This window comes from Sus scrofa, chromosome 7 (genome assembly GCF_000003025.6).
Source record: "Sus scrofa isolate TJ Tabasco breed Duroc chromosome 7, Sscrofa11.1, whole genome shotgun sequence".
Lineage (NCBI taxonomy): Eukaryota > Metazoa > Chordata > Mammalia > Artiodactyla > Suidae > Sus > Sus scrofa.
This window is the reverse complement of record NC_010449.5, coordinates 114,365,257-114,377,378: the sequence shown is the minus strand read 5'-3', so window position 1 is coordinate 114,377,378 and position 12,122 is coordinate 114,365,257. Positions and strand designations below refer to the sequence as shown.

Below are 12,122 nucleotides of genomic sequence, written 5' to 3'. Positions count from 1 at the left end.
CTGCCCTGGCGTTTGCTCCCACTCACTGCGCGTTTATCTCTGGGAGGGAAAGCCACTGTCACTGGATGACATACCCAGGCTGCCTTATCTCCCTCTGAGCAAACAGATGTGTCTTCCCCAAATCCCCCCGCTGGGGCCGCCTGTCAGCGTCCGCCCCGTGGCTTCCAGCCTCTTCTCTTGAATGAAATCCAGCTGTTCCATCCTCTCCCAGCCCTTCCCGTGACACAACCCAGACAGCAATCACTATGGGCAAGTGTGTCTCTTTCCACTTCCCTCCTGAGTGCAGGCGGCCTCCCCAGCCAGGCGGGGGCCTTTCGGGGCTCACAGCGTCCCTGTCCTCACACTGGTGCCGGCCCCACCCACCCAGATGATGGAATGATGGGGACGGGTGACAGGAGACGTTTGCATGTGACTGTATACTGGCCAGAGGCATTCCCACTTGTGGCCAGGAAGAGGCTGATGATTTTAAACCCTCTTGATGTTGTTTCCTGATTTTAAAAGATCGGTGCTTTAACTCTGTGGAAAATGTGTTGACGGAGGGGTAGGTATGCCTTATGTGGTCTTCTTCCTCTTCTTTTACCCCAAATCACTCCATCTCAAAAAGAAATTTACCGCCCGATTCCTTCCTTTCCACACAAAAGCTCTCCCCTCCTCTTTCCCTCCTGGTTGCAAAGCGCCAGACCCATTTCTGTCTGGGAACCACTAGTGGCAGCACATGGGCTCTGCGTCCTGTGTCTGAGGACAAGGATTCCATGTCCACGTTATCTCATGTCCATTTCCAGGTTTTTGGTTTTTTTTAACCATAACATGCAGACAGGGGCCCAGTAAACCAGTGGAGAAACACAGAGCTACCGGAGAGGTGTTCCCTCTGCTCAGGCAGCTAAATGACTTTCACTGTGTCCACCCCTCTGTCCCCAAAGCTGATTCCGTGTCCACCGTCTTAGGGCATCAGGCTGGCATGGGCCCTGTTCTTTCCACGTGCGTGTTTTCTTTCTGGGTAAGGAGCTTGATGCCATAGCCGCCCTTTAAGTTGGAGCAGGGGGGCTTGGAGATTCTGGCTTCCTCCCAGCCCCCTCCCAGCTTTCTGGTCCCCACTGGCCCACATGGCAGGCCCCTGGCTTCCCCTGTCCATGCAGGGAGGGGTGCTCTGTGAGTGGGATTCTTTTGACCTGCGGTGGTGATGAGGGCAGCAGCTTTCCATCCACGCTGCCGTGTCCTTTTGCTTCTCAGGTATATGTGTGTTAGCATCTCTGAAATCAGGTGTGGCTTAGAGCCGCGGGCATTTTGCAGTCCCTTTGGCTGGAACCGAAGTCACATTCTTTTTTCTTTTTCTTTTGTTTTTTATGGCCATATCTGCGGCATATGGAAGTTCCCAAGCTAGGGGTCGAATTGGAGTTGTTTCTGGCAGTCTACACCACAGCCACAGCAACACTGGTTCCGAGTCTTGTCTGCAACCTACACCACAGCTCATGGTAACGCTGGATCCTTAACCCACTGAGTGGGGCCAGGGATCAAACCCACATCCCACACTAGTCAGATTCTTAACCCGCTGAGCCACATTGAGAATGCCCCTGAAGTCCCATTCTTACGGAGAGGGTTGATGTTGGCCTGTGCCAGCCCCAGGAATGCATGTTCTCTGCCTGTGGTTCACAGTCTTGGGGAGATTGTTCCAGAGCCGCAGTGGGCGCGTTTCTCTGCCCCCCTTGCTGTGCAGTGGGTTTTGGTTTGTTTTCTTCTGCAGACACTGCACCTTTGCTAGGCTCTTCAGGGGGGGCCTTTTCTCCTTTGGGGCTGTGCAAAGGAGGGATACCGCTTACCACGTAGAGCAGGGGTCAGCAGGCTTTTTCTGCAAAAGTCCAGAGTAAGTATTTCAGGCTCCGTCATAATTACTTAACACTGCCATCGGAGCGCAAGAGCAGCCGTAGAAACACGTCCATGAATGGGCAGGGCTGGTCCAAGAAACCTGACTTTACGAACGGAGGCAGTGGGTCCGTGTTGGGGATCTGGTGTATTTGTGACACCAGAGCCCCTCAGGTGTAACCAGTACCGTATTTCCTGCCATGCACCTGCACTGAGGCTGGGATGCAGCAGAGAACCAGCCAGTCAGCTGAGTGTCCTGCCCTCTGTTCGCAGAGTCTAGCGGGAGGAACCGCCCACCAGGGAGGAAGTCATAGAAAAACGAATTCTGGTGCAGATGGGGGGCCCCAGAGGAAGCCGTGGGTCCTGGGACACCCCTGCTGGGTGAGGGGGCCACTCGGGCAGGGTGACCAGGGCTGGTCCCCCTGGGGAGCTGATGTTTGCAGGGGGTCTGGAGGGAGACCCGGGCCCCCGTCTGTAACGCCCTGACACAGGGAGAGACACGGGATGAAGCCAACAAAGCTCAGGAAAGTGGCCACAGCTCACAGCTGCAGCACCGGCTCTCGGGGATACGCGGGGACTAAACTTGCCATTTACCCTTCTTTTGAGCCACTTTCTCTCACCTGTAAACTGGGGGCGAAAGCACCCTGTTCCCTTGCTGCCCTCCCCTCCTGCAGTGCACTCTTGGTGGTTCTTCCCCCGGGACTGTCTGGGGACAGAGACTAGACGGGCCCCCGTATCCAGGGTGCACCTGTGGTCAAGGCGCACAGCCTCGCCAGGTTTATCTTTAGGGGGCTGGTGGGTGTCTTGAAGCTCCCCCAGAGCTGGTGCCAAGGGACGCTCTGGCCCTTTCTGTCCTGTCTTGGTGTCTCATGGTCTCCTGGTTCAGCAGGTGGCAGGAAGCCGTTCCCACACCCTCCATCCCTGCTCTCTCTGCACCCCAGGAGGGTCTGAGCAAAGGGCAGCTCCCCAGGCCTGCTGAACAGTCCTCTGGCCAGAATGCCGAGGTCAGCATTAGTCCTGACAAGTCCCCTTTGACGTGGCCTGCTCTTTTGATATTGCCATGAAGAGCTGCTGGGTGACACGGTCTGTGCAGTTCAGTGGCTCTGGGACACCCCTCTGAGCACCCAGTTCCTTCCCTTCCTGGCAGAGCTGTGCACCCATGGTGTTCCCTGGGGCTCTTGCAGGCTTCCCAGCCTCCCCGAGCTTGGCTGTGTCCGCCAGTTCTGGTGGCCTTCCTCTCCCCAAGTCTGCTCTGCCACCCTGGCCATTGTCCTTGGGGACCCACAGGGTGGATGGGAGGTGCCCTGAGCTCAGTGGGGCTGGACCAGGCCAGGCTGCAGGGCAAGAAGGTGGGCAGTGCCTGCAAAAGCCAGGACGCCCATCCCGGCTGCTCAAGCCCTGCTCCGGCCTCTGGCCTGTGGGGCACTGCCTCCCCCCGTCGCAAGACTCACTCTTCTTGGCTGTCTGCCCAGGAGTAGAGATCGGAGGGGCTGCTTGTCGCACGTCCTGCAGGGTGTTTATTTTCCCCAGGCTCCTCCCCAGGACCGTCTCTCGTGCCCCCCGCCTGGACTGGCTCTGGTCGGAGCGGCAGGACTGTCGGGCACACCGGGGCGGCAAGGGGCCTGCGTGCCCCGCTAGCGGGAAGGACGCCAGGTACATCTCAGCGCCTGCCTGCTTGGCCTCCGCCCGAATCACTTCCTCATGCATGATTGTTGCGGCGCCATAATCCTAGAGCTGGTGGGGGCATTGGCAGCCAGAGCAGGTGCCCCTTGGCCTGGCCCCTGGCACACGGCGGCGGCGGCGCTCAGCCAGGGCCCTTCCTGTCCTGTGTTTAGGGGCCAGGGCCCCGAGATGAGCACTGTAGCCTGGGGGGCTCGTGCCCTGTGCCATTCCTGGGGGTGGGGGGGGGCGGGAGGCAGAGAGTGATGCTCGCCTTCACCAGATCTCAGCCCCGAGGCTCGTGGTTCGTGACTCCGGCCTTTGTGTGCCCACACGTCCACGCGCTGGAGAACGTGCTCCTGACCGACCGACCTGCCTTTACTCTCAGGGGATGAATAAACAAACCAACTCCTCATCACTCGCAATAATCTTGGGACCGGTCTGCCTCTCCGGGTGCCCCCGTGGGACTGAGGGGGCCTGGGGTGCAGTGGAGTCAGGGTGGGAAGAGGTGGAGGGTGTTTCAAGGGGCTGTGCCAGTTTCCCAAGTCAGACAGATTATTCCGTACCCTTTCTTGGATGAATCCTGCTGAAGCCCACGTTCTCATTTCCTGTTTTTTCCCTAAATCGTTGGGAAACAGCAGAACCCTTTGTATTTAAAATACTCACGTGCCACCCCGAAGGCGTCCGTGGGCAGAACCAGGAGGGGTTGGGAATGCTGGATTAGTGGCGGGGCGGACCTCTTTTGCTCTGGCCTTTGATACGCGCCTACGCAGCAGTTCCCACCCCCTCAGCCCCTTTTCTGGTGTCACGTCCATAGACCCTCTGATGCGCCCTGAGAAGGAGGCCTTCGGTTCTGGGGACCCCAGAGATGACGCTGCCGGCAGCAGAGGCCGAGCTGGGCGCATCAAGCCACTCATTTACACGGGCGGGAAAAGCGAGGCAGGAGCCCCAACTGGGCACGCGTCCAGCGACGGCGTCCTGTCTCCTTGGGGTGGAGGTGCCTGGCCTGCTGGGGTCCCAGGCGGCTGCTGCTGGACCCTGAGCCCAAAGGCCGCCGTGGCCGTGGCTGGGGTGGTGCTGTCCCCTGGTGTCGGGGGGTGGAATTGCCATCCCTGCCTCGAGCTTCTAACTCGGGCTCCTTCTCCCTGTCTGTGCTCTTCCAGACCGTGAGTCCATCTTCTTCAACAGCCACAACGTGTCGAAGCCAGAGTCGTCGTCGGTCCTGACCGCGGTATGTCCCTCCCGCCGAGCTGGCTGTCCCGTGGTGCAAGGTGGGAGGACCTTCGCCCCAGGTCGGGGCCCAGGGAGGTTCCAGGAACCCCCTCCTCCTTGCTCGCTTGGTGCCGCTGGCCCGTCCCTGCCCCGCCGCCCACCGCTAGGCTACTCCAGATGGAAGGTGTTCAAACCCTGGTCGTGAGGAATTTGAAGACCTGCTTGATGATCTGCCTTTTTCCTGATTTTTTTAAAAAAGGAGCGTGAGACGGCACCGCCTCAGTGTTCCTTTTTCTCTCCTTGTCCATGTGAAGCCAGTACGTACCTGTTAAAAGCTTGCAGGTGCTTCTGCAGCTGCTGTGGTGCTTCACATGTGTGACGGGCTCGGGGCTGCTGTCCACTGACGCCGCTGTGTGTCAGGCTCCATCCTAGGTGCCCCACAGCCCAGAGCAGCCTTGCGGGGGTGGGCAGCCGCCCCCACCTTCCCCAGGGGGCTCTGCTCGGCAGGTTAAATAACCTCTCCACATTCACAGGGCTCTTCACTCGGGGACAGAGATGGGCTTTGACCCCAGATTAGTCTGATTCCAAAGCGGGGCCTGCCAGGCATTTAGGACTTCTGACCCCCGTGGCAAGTGGCTGAGCCGTTAGGAATTGGTACTGAGCCACCCTCTGCTGTTCCTCTGTGTCCGGAGAGCCCGTGGTCTCTGCGCCACTGCTGAAATGAACCCTCTGCCGGGTCTCCTGCTCCCCTAAGTCACTGCCATTCTGGCCATTCTAGGTGATGTGGGGGGGTGCCTGTGTCCCCTCCACAGCACCCCCACCCACACCACCACCCGGGCCTCCTTCCCCTCCATGCCAGGTGAAGGCCTTGCCCATTGCCTCCTGTCCCCGGACCCAGGCCTGCCTGGCCATGTCTCGTTTGTTTCCGGTTCCTGTGAGGAGCCAGCTGTGTGCCGAGGGTTCAGCAGGCGAGGGCAGGGCCTGGAAGGAACACCAGTGTCCCTCAGGGTGTTGATAGACATGCCCTGGAAGCAGCTCCGTGGTCGGGGACACTTGGAGAGCTACCAGATCTGGCGCCTGATGGGCACAGTGGAAGATGTATTTAGGTTTCTGGGGCCTCAGAAAAGCTGCAGAACCTGCAGGCTGGCCCAGTTCCATGGGGCATCAGCCCTGCCAGGCTCTCAGACCGTATTTGGCCTGTGATTCTCGGAGGGGCTGGCGTTCATTCCTCAGACCTGCCGTCCCTGCCGTGCCCCTAGCTCAGCGCAGCTCTAGTCACCACCACTCAGTGCAGCTCTAGTCACCGAGGCCAAAGGGTCACTGTGTGGGCCAGAAGCAAGGTGACCTTCCTAGCTCATCACCCACCTGCCATTCAGCCTGTGTCCCCATCTGCCACGTGGGCAAGGTCGGCCTGGAGATAGCTGTGGGGCCTTCCTTCCAGCCACCTCTAGGCCCCGCCACCACCTCCTGCTTGCCCTCAGCCCCCTACTGCTGTGCAGGGATCCTGCAGGGCTGGCGGCATGTAAGCGGGCCGAGGGAGATGCAGTCAACTGTCCCCTCCCATTCGGGGTGGCAGCCCTCCCTGCACAGCCCAGCTGGCCTGCACAGGCCAGTCTGTTCCCAGCTGCGACAGGTGACAGAGGACCTGGGGCGGGGGGGTGTCACCTCTTACCACCTCCATCGCCTCCTTGTTTCAAACACTCAAAGGGCCCTGAAGGATTTCCAAGGTTCCTCTGCTGAGCTGAGAAGGTGCTTTTGTAAAGTGTGGGTCACAAGGCCTTGTGACAAAGCAGCCACTGGCGCTCCCGTGCCACCAGGCCTGCACCACCGGCCTTACGTGTGAGCGTCGTGGATCTCACCACAGCTCCACAGTGGAGGTGTTTTTATTGGCGTTTACCGGGTGAGAAGGCAAGAGCCAGAGGGCTCCGTTATAGCTCAGGGCACACAGCGAGGCCAGGGCAGTGCCAGGCGTCCAGCTGGGTCTGCGACTCGGTAAGGGTCCTGGGCCACAGTACCTGTGGCCAAGCTGCTGACCCCTCACTGGTAGTAGTGATTGGGAGTAGGCTCAGGCAGGGGCTAAGTGACACGTACCTGTCCACAGCCACCTGACACTGCCCCTTAGAAAGTGTCTCCTCCAGGGAGTTCCCATCATGGTGCAGCGGAAACGAACCCGACTGGGAACCATGAGGTTGCGGGTTCGATCCCTTGCCTCGCTCAGTGGGTTAAGGATCCAGCGTTGCCATGAGCTGTGGTGTAGGTCACAGACGCGGCTTGGATCTGGCGTTGCTGTGGCTCTGGCATAGGCCGGCGGCTATAGCTCTGACTAGGCCCCTAGCCTGGGAACCTCCATATGCCGCAGGTGGCCCTAAAAAGCAAAATAAAATAAAGTAAAATAAAAAAGGAACGTGTCTTCTCTAGAGGAGACACCAAGGTCCGGGGTCACAGGCGGGAGGGGCCCTGCCTGCTGTGCAGAGATGGGGAGGGTGGGGGCCTTTCACACGACGGCACCCAGCTGTGGGGTCCCTCCTCTGCCCGCGTCTGCGAGTGTCTCATGCTGGGGCTGAGGTCCACGTGGCCTGGGTGCCCGGGGCCCGGTGTGCAGCCCTCCTGACACAGCCTCACTTTTTTCTTTTTTTAAATCCCGGTGACATTCAGATGGCAGACAGTCAGTCACCTGAGTGTGGACAAGTCCGTGACGTGGAGTACAGTCACTGTGTTGTACCACCACCTCTCTCTAGTTCCAAAGTGGCTGCATCGCCCCCAAGAAAATCCCCTACCCGTTCAGCATCACCCCTCCTTCCCCTCCTCTCAGCCCCTGGCAACCTCTTCTCGTCTCTATGGATTTACCTGTTCTGAACCTTTCATATGAGCGGAACCGCACAGTGTGTGAGTCTGGCTTTTTTCATCTCGCCTGATGCTTTCAAGGTTCACCCCCGTCGCAGTGCGCATGGCAGAACGAGGTTCCATTGTGCGGGGAACCCATTCTGTTTGGCCATTCAGCCACTGATGGGTATTTGCCTCGTTTCTGCCTTTTGCCTCTTGTGAATAACACAGCTCTGCCCACTAGCATCATACAAGTTACACACCTCGGGGTGGAGTTGCTGGGCGACATGATAATTCAAAAAAAAATTTTTTTTTTGGGTCTTTTTAGGGCCGCACCTGCAGCACGTGGAAGTTCCCAGTTCTCAGGCTAGCGGTCCAATCGAAGCTACAGCTGCCGGCCTACACCACAGCCACAGCAACGCGGGATTTGAGCCGCGTCTGCGACCTACACCACAGCTCACAGCAACGCCGGATCCTTGACCCACTGAGCGAGGCCAGGGGTCGAACCTGCGGCCTCATGGATACTGGATACTAGTCGGGTTCGTTAGCACTGAGCCACGACGGGAACTCCTGAGTTAGACTTTATCACCCAGCTGCTCGTTTACTTCTGATGGGTCTGCCCCTGTGCTTCCCCTTTGGCCTTGAGCCCACAACCCAGAGGACTCCGGTCTGTCCTGAGCACCACGTGTGAGCCTGGTTCTGGCTGACTTAGGGGTGACACGCTGTCCCCCTAAGCGAAGCACCTCCTCCCAGCCAGGCATGTGCTGCCCATCACAACGGTGACCTTGTGACCTCTCCCAACAGCCTGGGATGGAGGCCTCAGTGGTCCTATTTGGCAGATGAGCAAACTGAGGCACAGGGAGGCCATGTACTTTTCCCTGAGACCACAGAGCAAGGAAGTCGCTGTAAGATTCAAATCCCGATCCACCTGACTTCAGTCCTTCCCAAGGCGGTGTTCCGCTTCCTTGGAGGCCCTGGCTAGGGGCCAAGCTGGAGCCCACGAAGATTCGTGTGCCCGTCCCAAGCCAGCTGTGATTAGAGCAGAAAATGAGCGATGCCAGGCGGAGTCTAGGGGATGACCCCATAAGCTCTGGAAGCTTTGCTAGGAGCTGAACTCGGACCCAGGAGTTGGGCAGGAGCAGCAGGACAGACCCCTTGGGGAAGGCCGCTGCAGGCCTCCCACTTGAGTTAGTGTGGATACGCTGTGGTTAGTGACTCAGCCGGAAGGGGAGATCAGTGACCACCCCCCAACCCCCAGTAGCGGCCGATGAAGGAAGGCCAGTCCCTGGAACCCACTGCCCACAGCCTTGAGGCTCTGATGGTGGCGCACCAGTGCCGTGATGCTGACAGAAATTTCCCCTCTGCCCACCCATTCCAACCACTCCCAGCTGTCTGCAGGTTCTGGCCTCTGCACCTTCGCATCCACAGCGCTCTCAGCCCCGCCGCCCCCTCCAGTCTTCCCATCTTCAAGGTCCAGCTCATAGGCTCCCCGAAGCAGAGAGTCTCTCTGGGTTCATGGCAGACTCTCCATCTCCTTCCTGCTGAGAGGCTTGGGTTCTATAGGCTAAAATACCCGGGTCCAAGTCCAACCCCGAGCTGTGTGATCCTGGACCAGCCCCTGACCCTCTCTGAGCTTAAGCTTCCCTGGGTGTCAATTGCTGCTGGTGACAGTTGCCTCCCTGGTGGCTGTGAGGACGAGAGAGGTCACATGTGCTGGGCGCCTGGCACCTGCCGAGCCCACGGCAGGGCTTGGGAATGGCCATCCTCACTGCAGGGGCGGGGGAGGCCTCGTGTGCGGTGTGGCATTGTGACTCCCTGCCCCTGACCTGACACGTGTGTGTGTGTGTTGGCAGCTGGACAAGATCGAGGGCGTGTTCGAGCGACCGAGCGACGAGGTCATCCGGGCGCTGTCCCGGGCCCTGCGGCAGGCGCTGGGCGTGTCGCTCTTCGGGATCGACATCATTATCAACAACCAGACGGGGCAGCACGCGGTCATCGACATCAACGCCTTCCCGGGTGAGCCGTGGGGCCAGGCGGGCGCCACCTTCGCGGGTCTGTACGCTGGCGGCCGTGGGCGGGGCCCGGGGGGACAGGCGAGGCGGGCTGGCCGGCTCCTTCCTCACCATCTGGGGCCCCGGGGTCCGAGTGGCCCTGGGCTGGGCTGCTTCACAAGGAGGTATGTGCTGAGGCCGTGGCTTGAAACCCCCAGAGCAGGTCAGGGACGGAAACGTGACCCTTGGCACCTGCCCCACCCCAGGCCCAGAGCAGCCTAGGTTCTTACCCTTCCCACGGGCGTGTCTGTCTTGCTGGAGTACTTGCCCTGGAGGTCCAGCCAGCGTCACTGCTGGTGTCTGCGGGGAACAAGAACACAAGCAGGCCGCTGTGCTCAGGGAGCGCTCATGGGGCACCAGCCCTGGACTGGGCACTTGGCGCGTGTCCTCTGTGCTGAGAGCTTGCAGACCAGGCCCAGCCAGCCACACGGGTCACAGCCAAGGAAGCCCAGGCTAGGAGGAGGCCCCTGGCTCCCTCAGTCAAGCCCACTGCGTGTCCCAGCTCCTGCAGACACGGGGGCGGCATGAGCATGGCTGCCCGGGCCCTGGCCTCTGGACAGGGGTACACGGGGGCTCCTTTGGGAAGCGGTCGTGGGAACAGGGCCTGGCTGGGGAAGGAGCCACGCCCCAAAGGAGCCCTGGCAGGACCTTGTGGAGGCGGCCTGAGAGCCAGGGCCTCGAGTACAGCAAGGAGGGGCTGAGCCAGGAGGTCGGAGGTCAGAGGGGTGCCACTGAGTCCCCCTTCACTCTGAGTGAGATGGGGCGGCCAACCGAGCTCTGTGTTCGTGAATAGGAATTGAGACCCTTTGGGACAATGGCCTGCTTTTCTGCAGTCACCCTGGGCACGGCCTGGATGGAGAGGTCGGTTTTTGATGAGCAAGGGGGACGGAATGAGAGGGAGCAGGGGAATCGAGCCTGCGTCGGGGGAACAGTTCTCATAAACCCAAGGCTCTAAACCGGGAGGATGTGGAGGGGACGATGGTGCAGAGGCAGCCAGGTCAGCAGATGGGGGACAGGGCGGGGGCAGGGCCAGGCCGTGGGGTGGAGATTCCAGAAGGAGAGGGGAGAGCAGGAGCCCGGCAGCAGGGCTGTGGGTTTGTGCGGGCTCCTGAGCCGGCCCTCCCTGCCAGCACCTGGCGTCCTGAGGGTGGCCTGGGTGTTCGGAGGAGGGGACAGTCACCAAGAGCCAGCAGGGTCGGGAGGCTTCTTCCAGGGAAGACAAGAGAAGGCCCCCTGGGCGGACTGAGCCGGGTGGAGCCTGCAGGCAGATGGCTTGGGGAGCGCGTGCAGCCGGGCCCAGAGGAGGCCGTATCCACGAGACGCCGCCCGGGCTCTTGGTGTCTCTCTGCGTGGTTTACAAGCCCGAGTCTGGAGTCTCATGGGGCCCCACCTGAGAAGAGGATCCCAGGTCCTCTCACCTGTGCCTCCGGCCGCGGTGTCAACCCCTCCAGCGGGCCTGCATGCTGGGCTCGGGGCGGTAATGATGGCCGGGGCTACCAGCGGCGCCCAGCCTGCCCAAGACCTTGACCCCAGGGCCTCATTTCATCCTCACGGCCACACAGCAGAGCACCGACAGGACCTCCATGTCCTGACGGGCACGCGGAGCCAGGGGCCTGGGCAAGGTACCCAAGGTCATGTGGCTGCCAAGACGTGGAGCCCGGAGTGGGACCCCGTGCCCCTGACCTGAGGCTTCCTGCTTCTCAGCTTGAGTCAGGGGTTCAAATCCCGGCTCTGCCCTCACTGTCTGATGAGACAAGCCTCCTGACGGGGCCTCACTGTTCCCCACCTCACTGAGACCCGCAGGTGCGTCACGAAGACCCAGGAGGTGGCTAGCCCTGCAGAGCTTCACGCCCTGGTCCGCCCTCGCCAGCCTTCCTGGAGCCGTGAGCCGGGCCTCCTCTGGGGACCGAGGAGCGGTTGCTCAGGGAACAGCTTGTGTTCCCTGTGGCCTGTCGGCAGATCTCAGCTCCCTGCCTCTGCCTGCATCTCTGCCCTGGAAACTAGACCGAGCGTCGGCTGACGGCCCCTGGGGGCCCAGGACCACCCTGCCTTCACCCCCCACCCCAGGGCTGAGGAAGCCCCCAGACCTAGGGTGGGGCACCCAGCCCACATGTGTTCAGGGCACAGGAGGCACTAGAGGGGCTGGTTCGGATCCCACCACTGCCACTTAAAGAGTCTTGTGTCCTCGTCTGTAGGATGGGGGTAACCCTGGGGCCCACTTCCCGGGGCTGCAAGGATACCTTGAGCGAGGAATGTGGAGCACGTGGCCAGGGTGAGCCTGGGTGAACACCTGCCCTGGACTCGTCACCGTCTTCAACCTCACAGCGAATTCATGTGCTGTGGGCTCTTTTGTTGGTTGGAGCCAGTTACTTAGTTCTCTGTGCCTCCGTGTTCTTATCTGTAAAATGGGCACCGAGGGTTTTGGTTAGGTGGTTAAGTGACAGGGTGTTAGCCAGGGATACGGTGCCTGCCAGCTGTTTTACCCACTTTTGTTTTTCCTATGGGCGCCTCTCCTTG

At 60.4% G+C, this 12,122-nt stretch overlaps 1 protein-coding gene across 2 annotated transcripts in view; it reads left to right on the top strand.

Annotated features, from left to right (window-relative positions):
- Window positions 1-12,122, top strand: part of ITPK1 (inositol-tetrakisphosphate 1-kinase) — a 158,830-nt gene that overhangs the window by 143,427 nt on the left and 3,281 nt on the right. For both annotated transcript variants that reach the window (XM_021097985.1, NM_001143692.2), the window contains 2 exon segments: window positions 4,683-4,750; window positions 9,408-9,570. In XM_021097985.1, coding sequence (XP_020953644.1) covers window positions 4,683-4,750; window positions 9,408-9,570 — 231 coding nt within the window.